This window comes from Triplophysa dalaica, chromosome 8 (assembly GCF_015846415.1).
Source record: "Triplophysa dalaica isolate WHDGS20190420 chromosome 8, ASM1584641v1, whole genome shotgun sequence".
Classification (NCBI taxonomy): Eukaryota; Metazoa; Chordata; class Actinopteri; order Cypriniformes; family Nemacheilidae; genus Triplophysa; species Triplophysa dalaica.
Window position 1 is genome coordinate 2606123 of NC_079549.1, and position 16538 is coordinate 2622660.

General features: G+C 39.3%; 1 protein-coding gene across 1 annotated transcript in view; it reads right to left on the reverse strand.

Annotated features, from left to right (window-relative positions):
• The window catches only part of myo3b (myosin IIIB), a 79885-nt gene that overhangs the window by 43356 nt on the left and 19991 nt on the right, over positions 1-16538 (reverse strand). Inside the window, exons 10-23 of the mRNA XM_056755059.1 lie at positions 12283-12438; positions 9317-9401; positions 8797-8913; positions 8224-8328; positions 7995-8078; positions 7069-7271; positions 6806-6904; positions 6569-6683; positions 6346-6472; positions 5945-6155; positions 5139-5286; positions 2184-2337; positions 1873-1961; positions 1595-1724 (exon numbers count right to left, since the gene is read on the reverse strand). Coding sequence (XP_056611037.1) covers positions 1595-1724; positions 1873-1961; positions 2184-2337; positions 5139-5286; positions 5945-6155; positions 6346-6472; positions 6569-6683; positions 6806-6904; positions 7069-7271; positions 7995-8078; positions 8224-8328; positions 8797-8913; positions 9317-9401; positions 12283-12438 — 1823 coding nt within the window. The remainder of the gene's footprint in view (positions 1-1594; positions 1725-1872; positions 1962-2183; positions 2338-5138; positions 5287-5944; positions 6156-6345; positions 6473-6568; positions 6684-6805; positions 6905-7068; positions 7272-7994; positions 8079-8223; positions 8329-8796; positions 8914-9316; positions 9402-12282; positions 12439-16538) is intronic.

Sequence of the window (16538 nt, forward strand, 5' to 3'; positions counted from 1 at the left end):
CATGTATCTGTAAAGGCAGCCACATAATGGCTTAACTAAAGCGCCACATGAACACACGTCATATAATTACCCAGCATGCTCCCATTCACACACCTCCGTAAGCCCAGTGACCGTCTCGCTTTATAACTCCTGGCTTTATTAAGCACCTGGCTGGCACCAGAGGAAAAGCAGTTTACTGGGCTAAATAGCTGCTTTTCTTCCTCTGGATATTTGAGAATCTTATCTGCAATACCCAAAACTCCAGAAGATAGCAGAGAAGCAGCGGGTGCTCAGAGGACAGCTTAGGAGACATGAAAACACATCCATCCACGGCTCTATCCCACTGTTCTTCTGCCTGGAGATCAGCCACTCCACAGATAATGAGTGGAGAGATTTGTATTTATAAATGTGAAAGAGAGTGAGGAGAGGAAGAACGGGATGAAAGATCTGAATTCTACTCATTTATATCGGTTATGGAGACTTGCATGTTCGACAGATCTGTCACACAATCAAACAGGAACATCATTGAGTCACACTTATTCCAGATGAACGTCAAAGGGATAGTTCACCTAAAAAATTACAATTCTGTCGTCATCCACTCACTGTCAGATTGTTCAAAACCTGTAAAAATGTCTTTGTTCTGGTAAACACATAGGAAGATATTTGGAAGAATGTCAGTAACCAAACAAATCTCATCCACAATTTACTGAAAATAAATACTTGCAAATATCGTCTTTTGTATTCATCAGAAAATATAAATGCATACAGGTTTGGTACAACCTGAGAGTGAGTAAATAATGAGAGAATTTTCATTTAAGAACTATCCATTCAAAACAAGGATAAATGACCCATAGGAAAGAAAACCACAGATCAGATCTCTGTAATCTCAATAATTTCTCTTAGACATCACTGAGCTTCAAAAGAGAGCAAATGAAAAGTAACCTGTGCATTTCTTCTGAGAAATCCATCCCATAGGTCTCACAAACATCACAAATTGAGCTCAGATTTGAAATGAATAAGAATTTAAACATTTCTCATAAAATTGATCTAAATTAATTTCTACAACCTTTAATGCATTTTTACAAATGTCTCATTAGGTCATTCCGTAATTCACAGTGAATAAAGCATGCAACATATTCCCCCATGAACACCAGATAGTGGCTTGTACTGATCTTAGTCGAGTTGTTGACCTCAAATTGACCTTATGACAAACCACAAACAGAATCTGCGCTTCCTCACTACAGCAGCTGCTCGGTCTGAAGTGTGAAGAGCGACACTTTCAAAAGCTCGCCTTATGAATTTACAACAAACATTCACGCCGCAAAAATGTTGACATTTTACGATCCACTGTTAGGAACTGGAATGCAGGTCATGACCTGTCGACCCCTGTGCCATGGCCCCTGACACGTGCCTGTGATCTCTGAAAGTGAAGCCCCTTAATAATTCTACATGTCTCAAGAACTGACACCTCCACCGACACTGCAGCATCCATCAAGCAAACACAGGGCCACAGCTGACCTGACCCTCACCTCTGATTGGCTAGAGAGGTGATGGAGATGATATCACAGGTGTGACATGAACAGATCAGGACAGGAGTGCAGGTGTGTTCTGATACCTGTTTTAGTCAGTGGACTGGAAAACAGCTGCTGAAGGAGTTTGTTCTCAGACGTTCTCAAAACCACCACGATGTCTGCAGGAAGAGTGTCTCGGTTCTTCTCCAAAAATCCAACGACGTTATACAAGACCTGAGAAGTGGAATTATTACACTTTTGCGTGAGGTTTGAATTAGGTTCAATTTATTTTAGTGTTTATCATTACAAACAACGCAGTGATGAGAAGTAAATAAACGAGCTGTCAATTCATATCAAAAAATGAGTGTTAAAGCCGTTTTACCTTGCCAGCATAATGCTGGATCCCAAAGCAAAGCTCCACACGCTTTGGTGTCCAAAAGTACTTGTTTTTTAGGTTGTCCTGGAACTTATCTGTAAATAAAATTCTCAGAGTAAGAGGAACATGTCATCCGAACTTCACTGTAACCTCGTAATCTGAATATTTTAAACACAATAGTCTATGTATAGACATCTGATGTGTACATCAAGTCAAAAGAACACAGACAATTTGACTAATTCTGGCATTTGCTGTTGAAAACAAAAGTGACAGAACATTTACCAGCATTCTTCAGAATTAGGACAAATTCAACTAACCGACAAGTGTTTGGTCTGTAGCCTGTGGGAAGCGGCTCTCCTCATCCAGCAGAGACAGTAAACCCATGGGCTTTTGCAGAAACATGTCGAGAATGGGCCTGTTGTCCTCATATTCCACCAAACTGGCGTCTACACCCTCACTTTGATACTCTATCTGAAGAAACACACATACACACTGCAATGGTTAACAATGCCAAATTTATAAAGCTTTCTCAAGAACAATGAAGAGTTTTTCCAGCATATTTAAGTACATGCAATACCTGGAAATCTAGTGATATTTGCATTGTTCATGCCATGCCAAACTAGCTGTACTATCAACACAATCTCATGGCAATTTGAAACTATGAGAGGGCTAGCTTGTATCAAGTTTGACGTTTCTGTATAATCTCCATAGAGGCCAAAAAACATTGATTTCTCTAATAATTATTGCCAGCCATATCACCTTGTAGCCCAAGACTGGTTGCCCACTGGAGCTAAGCAGGCCTGAGCATGGTCAGTACCTGGATGGGAGACCTGCTGGGAAAACTATGTTGCTGCTGGAAGAGGTGTTGAATTATATAAACAAGGATTTTTTCGAATCTTCTCACACAAACGCTCGTCGAATTCGGTCTCCATCTTATTCAAACTCTTTCTTGTAGTTGTAGTTGTGTTGCTTCGGCGTGTTGCTTCTGTGTCGGTCTTCTTCCACAACTGCACACCGCAAACTTTGTGAGTGTGTGTTGCCATCTAATGGGCTCTTAACTATTTCTCTTGATGCGCTGTTCTACGTGTCATGACCACGGACCCATTTGATGGCGAATATTGCGTCATGCAGAGGGCGCGCTGAGGCGGACAGACCATACTTCCAGCTTTAGTGAGGTCAGCAGGGGGTGCTCACCCTGTGGTCTGTGTGGGTCCTAATGCCCCAGTATAGTGACGGGGGATACTATACTGTAAAAAAGCACCGTCCTTCAGATGAGACGTTAAACTGAGGTTCTGACTCTCTGTGGTCATTAAAAATCAAAAGATATCATTTGAATAAGTGTAGGGCTTTCACCCCTGCATCCTGGCCAAATTTGCCCCCTTTCACTTCTATACATCATGGCCTCCTGATCAAATCCGTATGTACTAATTGGCTTCATAACTCCACTCCACCAATAATCTGTGTGGAGGCCGTTCTGGCGCAATATAGCTGCCGTGCATCTTCCAGGTGGATGCTGCACATTGGTAGTGGTTGAGGAGATTTCTCCCCTTCTATGTAAAGCGCTTTGAGTACCCAGAAAAGTGCTATATAAATGTAATGAAATATTATTTTAATTGTACATTTTTATAAAACGGGCTAGTTGCACAAGATGGCGCCAGTGAGATTTTCTGACGCCAGAGTTCGCAGACTAATCTCTGGTCGTATAACACTATTGTGTTGTTTTGGCTCAGCAAAGTGCTCAGCGATGTAAAGAGGATCTGTCATATCGCTTATATCTTGCATTCTTTTTTTCTATCTAAAAACATCCATATTTGCTGGGAAAAAATCCTTCTTTTCCTATACAGTGTCATTCAACCGGAAATTTCTCTGCCGACTCTGGCATCCCAAAAGCTCACCAGCGCCATCTTCTGCAGTTAGTGATTTCACTCTGCATGCATTCAAACAAGATATTCACCTTGTGAAATATTTCCAGAGATCAGGTTAGAACTATTAATTTAAATTCAAAATCCATTAATTTAGTTCTGAATTTATCTCCATTATATAGAAACATTACTGAAAATTGTCATTACGTGCACGCCAGGACTCCAGATAAATTCCAGTCTGTGTTTAGCTAGTGTCTAATAATAAGGGTTGGGAATCGAATCGAAAGGGACAGGAATCGGATACTTGAAATTTAAATTGCTCTTATCAATTCCCGTTTGCATATTCTCAATAGTGTGCATGTGTAAACTTGTGATTAAGCACAGGAACCAAAAAATGTTCTATAGTTTCATTATAGTAACTACGGTTTAACCATGATAAGCTAGGGTAATACAAATTGCAATAAATCAGACAAAACGTGGTTTCTATGTGTATATATACACAAAACAGTGATTATGCAAACCAGTCAATAAGGAGGCAAAATTACCACACAGGTTGATATCTAAATGTTTTACTTCAACTGTGGAATTGAAATCGATAAGCAGAATGGGAATCGAAATTGGAATCGATAACATTCAAACGATACCCGACCTTACTAATAATTTAATAATTTAATTATTTATATTTGATTTAATTTATGTTCATATGAATTAATTTAGAGACAAGTTTAGACAAGTAACGCTTCTTCTTTGGCTTGTTATCAGAAATAATCCGCAGGCACGCTATTGTTTGCGAATGTGTACCGGAAGTTAAAGGGGTCATATCGTGTGACTACGTGTTTTGTCTTGGGTTTGTTATAAGTTGCTCATATATGTATTGGACACGTAAAAAAGAGTGGGAACAAAAGATGCATTCTATCTTAAAGCGAATGCTCACCCAGACCTGCCTGAAACGCCTCGTGTAACCACACCCCCACAAATCTACGTCAGTTCGTGGTATGATTTAACTAAGACCGCCCAAATGTGTACGCAAGAAAGTTGGGCACCTGTCAGTACAATTGAAGAGGAACCTTAATATTCGTTTTAGCCGTGTCATATGACCCCTTTAAGGGCAGGCTACGAACGTGTATGCAGAGTAAAGTTTGTTTATGTCGTCACTTTGAAACCGACTTAAATAAAGCCGCTGAGATCAGATGTGACACGACGAGACACAAAACCCACAATGAGTTAGGAGACTTACTGGACTGAACAACAACATTTTTGACGGTTCACCGTTTCTACCGTGAAGAAAAACATCATTACGCATTCCACTGGTTTCTGAAGTCCATTTTCTTTGTTGGCCATTCAAAGTGAAGCAGACCTTTTCAGTTTCAGAATTTCAACTTTCCCTCAGTCATGTGCGTGAAGTCTCACCTGTTCCAGAGCGAAGATGTGCTGGTTGAAGTAGAACTGAATCTGTTCATTAGCGATGTTGATGCACAGCTGCTCGAATGAGTTCTTCTTGAAGTTCTCGAAACCAAAGATGTCCAAAATCCCCACGTTCATCACACTCTCGGCCGCACTTCAAAGACACAAACAGCCAAACATTACCCCCACTGTCATAACGCATAACGCCTTGAGCACTCTAATGACCCAAACAAATGAATATTTTACAACCCGTCAAGCACGAGGCGCAAAGACCTTTAAAAACACACGTTTGTCTCTGCATGCCTTTTTAGTTTGGAAAGAGCTCAGGCGCTCATCTCTGAACATTCAGTCAATGGTTCCAGATTGCTCAGACAATGAGCCGGGGTCACCTTCTGAGGCCGCTAACAGGTTATTAATGGCAATAACTCTGAACGTGCCGCAGATTGGAGTGGAAAAGGCTGAATTTAGATGCTGTGCATTGAGGTAGAAGACATCCATTTCTCTGACAAGCGAATGTCTGATTCCTTCGGATCAATAGACGCTTTTTATCTCTCTCTGAAGTCCTTTTATCATCTGCATATATCTTTTTCTGTATTAAAAATGTATTAAACCTGGTTCAACAGCTCTGTTCTTCTTTTGTGTGGTTATTAATACTCTGAGCTTCGCGAGGGTCAGTCTGGAGGTCATTGCTGTAGATGATTCCTGCGCATGTAAATGCATCCATGAAAGATTTGAGGCGGGAAGATGAGAATGAAACGGGACGCCGCTGATCAGACTCCAGCGTTCAGGATGAGATGCATTTTTTGACATACCAGATGTTGGTGTCAGGCTGCAGTAGGGCATTGATGCGGTTCACGATCCAGCTGAAGAGGCGGCCGTACAGCGCTTTAGACATGGCGTCTCTCACATCAGTGGCCTTGTCCACAGTGTTGGTGCGGATGATGGTTTCTCCTCGAGTTACCACGCAGTGAGAGGTCAAAGCCTCCTGAAGCTCCTCAGAACCGATACAGAGCAGAGCAGCAGCTGTCCACAGAAGATGCAAAGAGAAGAAATTCAGGAGACGCTTCATTTCTTATTGATTTGTGCGCAGAGATTTAACTCGATAAGAAATATGACAAAACAAAAACTAACATTCTTTATTTGTTCTTCAGTATTAAAAATAAAAATGTATTGATCTATGTCATATTTTTAAATGTATCATTAAGGCTCGTACCGTCGTCTAAGGCCTCAGAGTTGGGTACCTCACTCATGTCGCTCTGATGCTGAGATGTCGTTGATGTGAACTCGATACTTCCTGTGTTTAAAATGGCCGCTAAGATCATGTAAACTGAATTCACCTCCTGTGTGTAAAATATATGTTATAATAAAAGCATTAGCTTCACACATACGACACAATTCAACTGCACATGTTTTAAAATGATACATTTTCACATGACCTCTTCAGTGAAGCCTATGATTCGGAAACAATCCTGAATGGCGTCAAACTGCTCCGTGTACAGTTTGCTGGAGATGATGTCCTGCATCACTTTACTATTTAAACAGTCAATGTACCTGCGAAACAAAAAAACGTAACATGGTTTTCGACTGTCCTTGCTACTGCAGGTACGTTAACATGGCTTAAATGTAAGATGTGTTCTACACATCAACACAAACAGCAAAAACACAGTTTCAACCTGGGAGCAGTTTTATTGGGTAGCCTGTATTTCTTGAGCTTGTCTTGGTGGTATAGACCCGCATAGATGTAGTAAAATATGTGGAAGTTTTTTTCACCCCTGCAACACAACAGAAACAGTAGTGTGATTAGAAGACACTGTACAAACGAGGGAACATTTCGTCGAAAATCATTTACAACACAGTTAAAAGGGGTTGTGTGAACGTTCTTTCATGGTCCTTTTAATGTTCTGTTGGTCATAAATGATATTGAAGTGGTTCTCACGTTGCCTGTTTGATGACTCTTGATTTCTCCAGAAGGTACTCAGAGATCTTAGCAGCCATCACCGCCCCTGTAGGTGTGAACTTCATCTCCAGATACTTTCCGAATCGACTGGAGTTATCGTTTATGGCCGTGCATGCATTACCAAACGCCTCCACCAGGGGGTTCACTTGAAGAATCTTCTCACGAAGTGTTCTGTTATTAGCCTGGATGCAGAGAACAATAGATCCCGATAGGAACAGAAATAACTAACAATATATTCATTTCTTTAGCTGAATATTTTCTGGATAAGTCACACTTTTATGAAAATGTGCACAATTCACAGTCATACCATAGAAGAAGCGATTTTCCACTACAAACAACCTTTTTTAAAACAAAAATGTTCTTTATGGAACCATACATCTGAAACTGCATCTTCTATGGCATTGTACTGCTACTTTTAATGGTTAAAAACAGGACCCAGATCTTTAATCTTGCACCAGGGTTCCCAAAATAACAGTGCCAGGGTCTCGAGACCCCCACTATTCTTGGAGGTGGTTAAAGTATACAAACATTGTGCGCAACTGTGCACCCTGCGTTGTCTTTGGTCGATATCAACCAACGTTTCATTTCAACATATAAAAATATCCTAACTTAAGCCTGAAAAATGATATGCATGCACATATGAATATTAAACGTGGTGCTGTATGACTTGCCGCAACCAACCTAATGCAGTTGCTAATGTGGCATAATGCATGGTTTTATTTTTAACTTAACTAATATTTTTATATTTTGTTACACTTATTGATTAAATAGGCTATCCCTAATAATAATTTAAAAAATCTGGAAATCATCTTGCGACCCGCAGGGGGTCCCGTCCCCTACTTTGGGATCTACCAGACTGCACAGTTTGTAAAGAAAATATCTATCGATAAGCCGTTTCATTTTACCTTGCCCAGAAAGGTGAGATGTTGGACGATGAGATGAGCACTCTCTGTTTTACCAGCTCCACTCTCTCCACTGATGATAATACACTAGTTACACAGACACAACAATAAAAACACAAACATGCAACAATACAGCCAGAAATACAAAAGAACAGCACTGTTAAAAAAAAGGTTGGGGCAACCTAACTTCTTGAGCTATTAGGCTTTGAGAGTGAGAGAGAGAGAGCAGTACCTGGTCTTTGGAGAGTGTCACCATGCTCTGATAGGCTGCGTCCGCAGTGGCAAAGATGTGCGGAGGGTTAGTGGAGCGTTTCATCCCATGATAGAGCTTCGAGAACTGAGAACAGAGGGCATTTCTACATCTTATTCTCTGCAGGAAAGCTTTGATTCAGAGATCCATCTTAAAGTGGATACCACATAATGGTGAATCTTTATGAATTCTTGTTGTGAAGGGCCAAACCAGTAAGCTGATGTCAAGTCTCCTTCATATTAATTGTATTACTTTTAAAAATGCAAAGCGTTAAATGCTACTAGTACTTTTATATTTTCACAAGCCAAAAAACCCAACAAAAGACGTTTCTGTTAACCCTTCGTGCAAATCACTTACATTTACATTTACTATCCCATGAGGCCACAAGACCCGAAAAAAAAATACCAGGAATTGTACATTTAATTGAAATAAACCATTCTTGTTTAACAATAGGGTAAACAAACAAATGGGTATCATGACATTGAAAACCTATGGAGAGAAACCTATATTTTTTTAACTGTCACCTATGGAGAGTATATGTTTTGGAGTTCTCACCTTTGGAGAGTAGATGCTGAGGTTCTGGAAGGGGTTCAAGGCTATGAGGATGTCACCAACATATGTGTAGATCTGTAATTCTTCATATCGCTTCTGTAGATGTGTGATGATTGTATCCTTTACAGAAGAGAAAAAGTGAGAGGATGTCGGATACAGTGACTGGAGACAGTTGTGTGCCCTGTGCAGATCCATCAACATAAATCAATTCATTTGAGATGAGACTCAAAAAATGGAACTTCATTCAATGTTTCTCTTCATTTGACATGAGGAGTCCAGCGGAGACAAATTTAAACATCTAAAACAGTTTTAAACAATAGTTTTTGTTCTTTCTTGTATAATTATTCAAATAAAATATGCACTTTTCTTTATATAAAAAGATTACATATATATAATATAATATACTTATAATAAATATTATAAACTTTATGTGTGTGTGTGTGTGTGTGTTCTTCAATTTTAGCACACAATTTGGCTAAATGTAAATGTAATATAACTCTTCATGTTAATGCTCATATCTGACCTCATCTAAGACCTCCAGGTTCACGAGATCGTCATTCGGGCAGCTCTCAATGATCAACGTTTTTCGGGTGTTGATCCTCTCATGCCTGTAAATAAAAATACAGTGATGTTTTAGCTTTAGTAAATATTCAATAATACCGTACGCTTGCACATCTATAAAAGTATTCACAGGGCAGTTATGGAAACTTGCCAGAGCAGTCAATAGGCCCTTTTCACATGACGTCGCGCATCTTCCGTTCTTCCGCCAAGCAGTGTAGCGTTACTTCCGCTAGTGCCTCGGTATGGACTGCACAGCTGCCACAAATGCGGCTAGATGATGTACAACATCTTGCAGACAAATTGTCGCTTACGACAAGATCAAAGCTAGATAAAGGATACAAATTCTTCGTTGTACAGTATATTTGATTATGAAGGTAAGTGTTTTGCTTTCTTTTTGTGTTAGCGAAGGTGCTAGGATAAGTGCTTGAAATCGTGTTCTGTCAGTTTTTTTTCACTGTTGTTAAATTCCGGCGCGACGGAAAAAAGGAAGTTCTTCTTCTCCTTGTTTGCTGTAAGACGGATGCTACGATACACTGCTTTGCGAAAAGGCAGACGTTAAGTTACGTCATTGTGGAAAAGGGCGTATTGTAGCTGTGGTTGATTACTGTAAAAGACCCCAGCTGATCCCAGGACCCCCTTTCTAATGCTCAAAGCACCCATTCCATCATCTGTCAGCTGAAAATCATCCGTCCGACCTCTTTGAAAAGTAAGCTGCATGATTTGGGGCATATACGTGTCTGCATTAACTGAGTTTCTTTCCTTGCTTTCATTTTCGTTGAAATTCTTGAGTAAGAGCTGAAGTAAATCCTTACAAACACCAAATAAAATCATCCAGTCATTCCAGTATGCAGTATCAGGGTCTGATGCAGGTCTATCCTCTAGGGTCTATAAGTCTATTATGGTGTGTAGTGAATGCACTTCATCAGGGTTTGACCCTCTATTGTATCTTTGACCTTTAGATCAGGAAGAAGCAGCTGGTCTATTCACAGCTCTTAAAGCCCATCGGGCCCCGGGGACACGGCAGAGTACAGTCACATTACACACTTCTTTATGTTTGTTCGCTGTAATCACATCGCTGATATTTGCCATCATTGACTTAACGGCGAGAGCAGAGACAAGCCCATAATCTTATTACGAGTCCCTCTCACTGTCACTATCAGCACAACATACGGCCTGAGGAATGAAGGGCTTCAATCTGGCAACCCAGTGTATGTTTATTCACAACCACAAAGCGTACCGACCCCCATCCTTTCTGAAAATGCTGTTATTTTTATAGACACTCTGTAGACATTTCACAAAAGTTATGAATATAGTGTTCAATTTATGCATTGAGAAATATAAAGTTAAGCTAGAGGAAAGCTGAATGATTACATTTTTCTGTCGGCAGCTATTACCCTCACAGTTTAGAATAGTCATTAATGCATTTCTTGAACGGGAGCATAATTATGGTGCTTCTAACCAATAAATGTTGTCATGACATCATCATTTGCAGCTTCACAGCGATTAGTCACATGACTCGAGAAAACCTGGCTAAGTGCCGACATTTAATCATTTAATTTCAAGAGTCTTTGAGATGGATGTGAATGCTAATGGGTAGTTCTCTTGTTTTCTAAGAGGTCCACATTAAATCTAGTGGAAACTTTTTCATTAACGTCTCCTTGAAACAGAAGTTGCGATCGTGTTTTCTTCTTTCTGAGTGAAGCTTCTAGGATGAGGTAAAAATATAGGGTGAAGTATTATGTAGGGTGTAAATATAGACTTCCTTAGGGAATCAATTGGATAGTTGGACATTGGTAGCCTGGCCATTGGACAATCCAGATACATGTTGTTCCGCCCTTAAACCGAGACATATGTCATGCAGAGATGTCTTTTTGCGTTTTTTTAGCTTAAAGGGTATGAGGGCACCTAAAAAAAGTAATGATCTGAATAGATTTTTCCAAACTATACAAATGTTCCAATGTTTTTCTTTTTGTGATTCATGGTGACCTTAAAATTCAGTCTCGGTCTGCAGCAGCATCTCGTGTGGAAGCTCTTATTGGCTTTTATTGGAGAGCAATAAAAAAAAATTGGTGAAGAAAAATTGTGTCCGTACATTAATTTCTGGAATGCTAGTTCTTTAATTGTCTAAAAAAGGTGTTTTATACTTTCTATTGTTCTCTTCTAAAGAATTTTTTTCTCTTCAAAAATATTCACTTCAAATTTTTTGCTCTTAAAAAAATGATTTCTCACTTTATTTTTTTATCACGAAAAAGACGCACAAAATAGAGAAGATACACATATTTCTTTGATTCGAAAAAAATATTTTAAAGAGAAAAAAATAGATCTTAGGCTTCAGGAAGGAAGATAAGGCCACATTTCTTTTCACCAGTATTTTTTCGCGGTTCAGGGCTTCCATATTATCCAAAATGTCTTTCACACAAACAGCCATCATCCATGAACCCTTTCAGTTCAAACCTAAGGGGTTCATTTCCTCAAGAGATAACACTGCCATCTGCTGGAGAGAAAAAGCCCTGCTCCACACACACTTGAAGACACAACTCGTATCCAACACAATCTGATTCACATCCTTCAGGACTGTCACAACAACAAGTCTCACTTTTTCACATTTAGATGTGATAAATCCACAATGGCAGACCTGCACCTACAGAGGACAGCAATGAATCATAATGACGGCACAAAATGACCGTTGTCATGGTCAAGGCTGCCAGATATCTGCTCTGACCCTGAAAGGAATCAAAAGTGACTGAGAACATTTTGAAAGGACAAGCTGTGATTGGCAGGCTATTATTAAATCTTTAAGCGCCATGTATCATACCCGTACCATTAGCCATTTCAAGCCGTCTTGCTTAAACCATAAGCCTATTTTTGTTCAAATGTGGATTTTTCTGGACCTCTTTGAAATGATGAAATTCTCCAAGCAGTATATACCTTGACTTGGTCCTGCTCCCAACATCCTGTTGTTCTCGGATGAGGACTGAAAGCTGCTGCTTGAGCGACGTGTCTTTCCCTTGAGCCTGTTTAATGAACGGATGCTCCAGCAGATGCGTCACCGATGACCGCGTCTCAAAATCTTTTTTCAAACACCTGCAGATGTGAGAGGAAAGAAGAGACCAGATGAGAGAAAAGATGAGGCGAGAGGAGTTAATATGCATCTTGTATAATTCCAGAAGTGATGCGAAGGCCTTCGAGAAGCCTTGAGAATGTCACCTGTACATCTTCATATAGAACTTCACTCTCAGACTGACTCTCTTCACAGAAGCTGAACACATGAAGAGCCTTTCTATCTCACTCTCTCTCTCTCTCTCTCTCTCTCATCACCATAGTATTTAGTGTAAACAGTGTTATCATGAGTCTGCAGGCTGGTGCCCGGGGGTGGACAATCACTTGACCCCCTGTGTTTTGTGGGACAAATGATGAATGCAGAACCAGAGCCCCACAACAACCCTCACAGAAATGTAATCGTATTCACTTTTTGAAATGATGATGAATCTGCCAAATCGGTTCAATCTTTTCAAACATGATCCCGTGAGGATGAGAGTACGGTGCCGTTTACATATTGGCTTGAGGTTCTTGATAAAGCGCCAAATGTCTGAACACTGTACTTTGAACATGTAAATGGTGCAAAAGTCTGCCTTTATTGGTGTACCTCAAATCGTTCCTAGAGTCAACGGTGACTGCTTTTCAAAAGTGAACAATTCCTCCTTCCTTGAAGGTAAAGGTGTATTTTTGTAAGCAAACCCCAGAAGCAAGTTAGCATGTTAGGATTTCCGGTTCCATCGCCAAAAAGTCTCGAAATCAGCTGAAATAAGGCCTGTGTCAAAAAAAGTTTTATTCTATGGCGTAAAACACACAAGTTATAACCAGCTCGTGATTTTTGTAAAGCCTTATTGCGTCTTTAAAACGGCGGATGCTAACAAGTTGCTTAAAGCGACTACTTCCTTCGGACGTTGGACATCATCGTGCATATAAAGCTCACAAATAATACAACATGGACACAGATCTCTAAAAATGTAGATGCGGATTCATTCCGAACACATTTTTAATCAAGTTTGAAAGAGTGTACGGAGGCTTGGTGGTGGTGACGTTGATATCCATCGTCCTTAAGTGTAGTCTGTTTAAAGCATCGTGTTAGCTTTTTACTTTTGGCGGTTCGGCTTTAAAAGTAACAAATGTTGCGTTCATTTGTGAAGATTTTCTTCATGGACGAAACGTAAACATCATAAATCTTAAATAATCAAGGAGCGTTTTTTTGGGATCCTTCAAAAGTCTGTGGGGAAAATGCACAGGCTTTCGGTCGAGGGAATGACTGCAGCGACAAAATCCGGGGTTGGCCTACAAAAACATGTCATCTCTGCGGCTCCCTTATTCTGCTTTAGAATGCCGGTATGTGAATATGATGAATAAACTGCATCAAAATGAAAAGCCAGTTTTAGTTTTTTACGATAGAAATTGACATATAAATTGAGCAAGTTTAATAAATAAATATTTAATCACCTGTAAGTGTTTTCACTAAACTCAAACGATTCAACAAAAACAAATGAGGTAATGTTTATAATTGATGTGTGGTCATATATATCTCTGCATACATGTACATGTGTTGATCAATATATGTCTATGCAGCTGAAAGGTTGACTAGAGATTAAAGAGTTAAAAAAAATATGAATATAGGTTTATAAAGTCTGAATATTATGATCATAGCTTAATCGATATCCAAGTCGCATTGAAAGGCAAGTTGGGATTCCTGCTTAAATTCCTTATAAAAACTGTTCATTCTTCAAAATATTTGCATAGAAAATCACAAAAGGCAGTACAGTACTAATATACAGTAGACTAAAATGATTTCTGTTCTGAGATCAGCCAGATCCTGTTCAATGCAGTGCTTTACTGTAGGGGTCCGTCATCATTAGCTCTCAGCATAGCTGAGGGTCCAAACAGCAGGCGGCTCTGATAGCAGAGGAGAAACCATTCAGCTGCACTTTTATAACACAGGGACAACAGTTCACACAGACAGAGAACAAGCAGCCTGCATCTTCTGATAACATTGTGTTCTCTAAATACCTACACCAGCACCACAGAGCGAGAGCGTGAGAGAGAGAGACGGGATTTATTCTGGAGAATTATTTCTCATCTGATATCCCCGCAAACTGTAATGTTTATGAAAAGCCTCCTCAAGAGACTGAAGCAGAGTTATTCTGCCAAACACAAGCGCTGAGAGATGTGCACTTTCATTTTATACAGACGGATGCTAAACATTTCTGTGCATATGTGGATTTTCTGAAGCTTTATTTGATAGATGACAATAGTTACAATGATGCGGTGAAATAAGTCTGTTTGTGACGGTGTATCATGTAGGCTGTAGACAGTGAGGTTCTTCAATTTGTCTGCTCAAGATAGCGTCAATACTATTTGAATTTTTTTATGTTTAATTTAGCTTTAGTTTTAGGTCATCTTTCCTTACATTGTATGGACCTATAAGAAAAAAAAACATACATCGTGTGACACACATCTGGAATTGCCCGTGTGTAAATGAGAGAGGATTTTACAGTTTTGGTTGACTGCTTTAAGGCTTGAAACATACTATCTGTAGTCAAATTGGCGAATAAGCGTCTAGCTATAATACTCAATTTAGACATTATTGCATCCAAAATGTCAGAACACAAGTCATAACACAATTACATGCTTGCTAAATAGACTCAAAAGTCGGAATTACTCGGTTGTTTTCCATTTCAGGCCAAACATTGGCATCATGTCTTGCCCCTGATGCTTGTACCTTGCAAATGCCAAATAATACTTCTAGTACATGTAAAGTTAATTTGCACTAGAGTAACCTCACGTCAAGACTGTAGTATAATGACGCAGTAACGTGAATCACGAACAAACAACCTGCACCCCTCCTGTCATTTGATTGGTAGTCCACCTACTCTAAGACAAGAAAAGAGCAAATAAATGGAAGCGAGTACAGCGCTCTGGATAAAATCCCCTCCAGTACACACGCACACTAAATATATGAGTCCGTCTGAGCTTTTAATTCATCAGGAGCGGCCGGCATACCTGCCACACTGACAAATGAACAACTAACAAGAATAAATGAGTCAATTAGCTTTCGCGGCTGTCCTGCTGTGCACCAGCATCTCTCTCTCTGATGTTTTCATTTGCCGTAATGAAATAATAATCTCTGCATTTCATACACAGAGGCACAAGCAAGGCAGTGTCTCTTTTAATTATAGTCTTTGACTTCAACTGCACATCAGAAAAGCTTTTGTGCAAAAGGAAAGTCTTCAATGCATTATTATTAGTATAAAAAATCTGTAAAAAGTTAAACAAAATAAAAATAAAATAAAAATAATTTTTTAATCAAAGTTCAAACGATCAATGAAAATAATCTATATTGCTGCCTGACAGCATTATCTTACAATTGAAGGCACTATACTGTAAATGCAGAGTTCCAAAAATATGAATCTAGATAGACTTTAAAGGGGTCATATGACAAGGCTAAAACGAATATTATAGTTTGTTTTAGATGTAATGTAATGTATATACACCATTTAAGGATCAAAAACGCTGTATTTTTCATATACCATGCATGTTCGTATCTCCATTGTTCCGCCTCTCTGAAACGTGCAGATTTTTGCAAAGCTCATGGCTCTGAAAAGCGAGGTTGAGCTATGATTTGCCAGTTAACCAGTGCATAGTGATTGGTCGAATATTGCAAGCGTGTGACGGAAGTGTAATGCCTCTTACCATATTTAGGCAAGGCAAGGCAAGTTTATTTATATAGCACATTTCATACACAAGTGCAATTCAAAGTACTTTACGTAAAATGATTGACAGAAAGAAATAAAATGTATCTTTAAAGTGCAAATGATTTAAGATCACAAAAACTTTAGATTTTTAAGAAACAGTAAAACAGCAATAAAATTGATTAAAAAATGTTAAAAGAATAAGAGCAAAATAAAAATAAATTAGAACATCAAGTTTCAAAGCAATTGTACTGACAAGTACGCCACCTTAATTGCATACATTTGGGCTGTGCCACATTTGTGGGGTTGTGGTCACACGAGGAGTTTCAGGCAGGTCTGGCTGAGTATTCGCTTTTAGATAGAATGTATTTTTTGTACCGACACTTTTTGCAATTTTACTTGTCTAATACATGCATGGGCAACTTATAACACACCAAAGACACA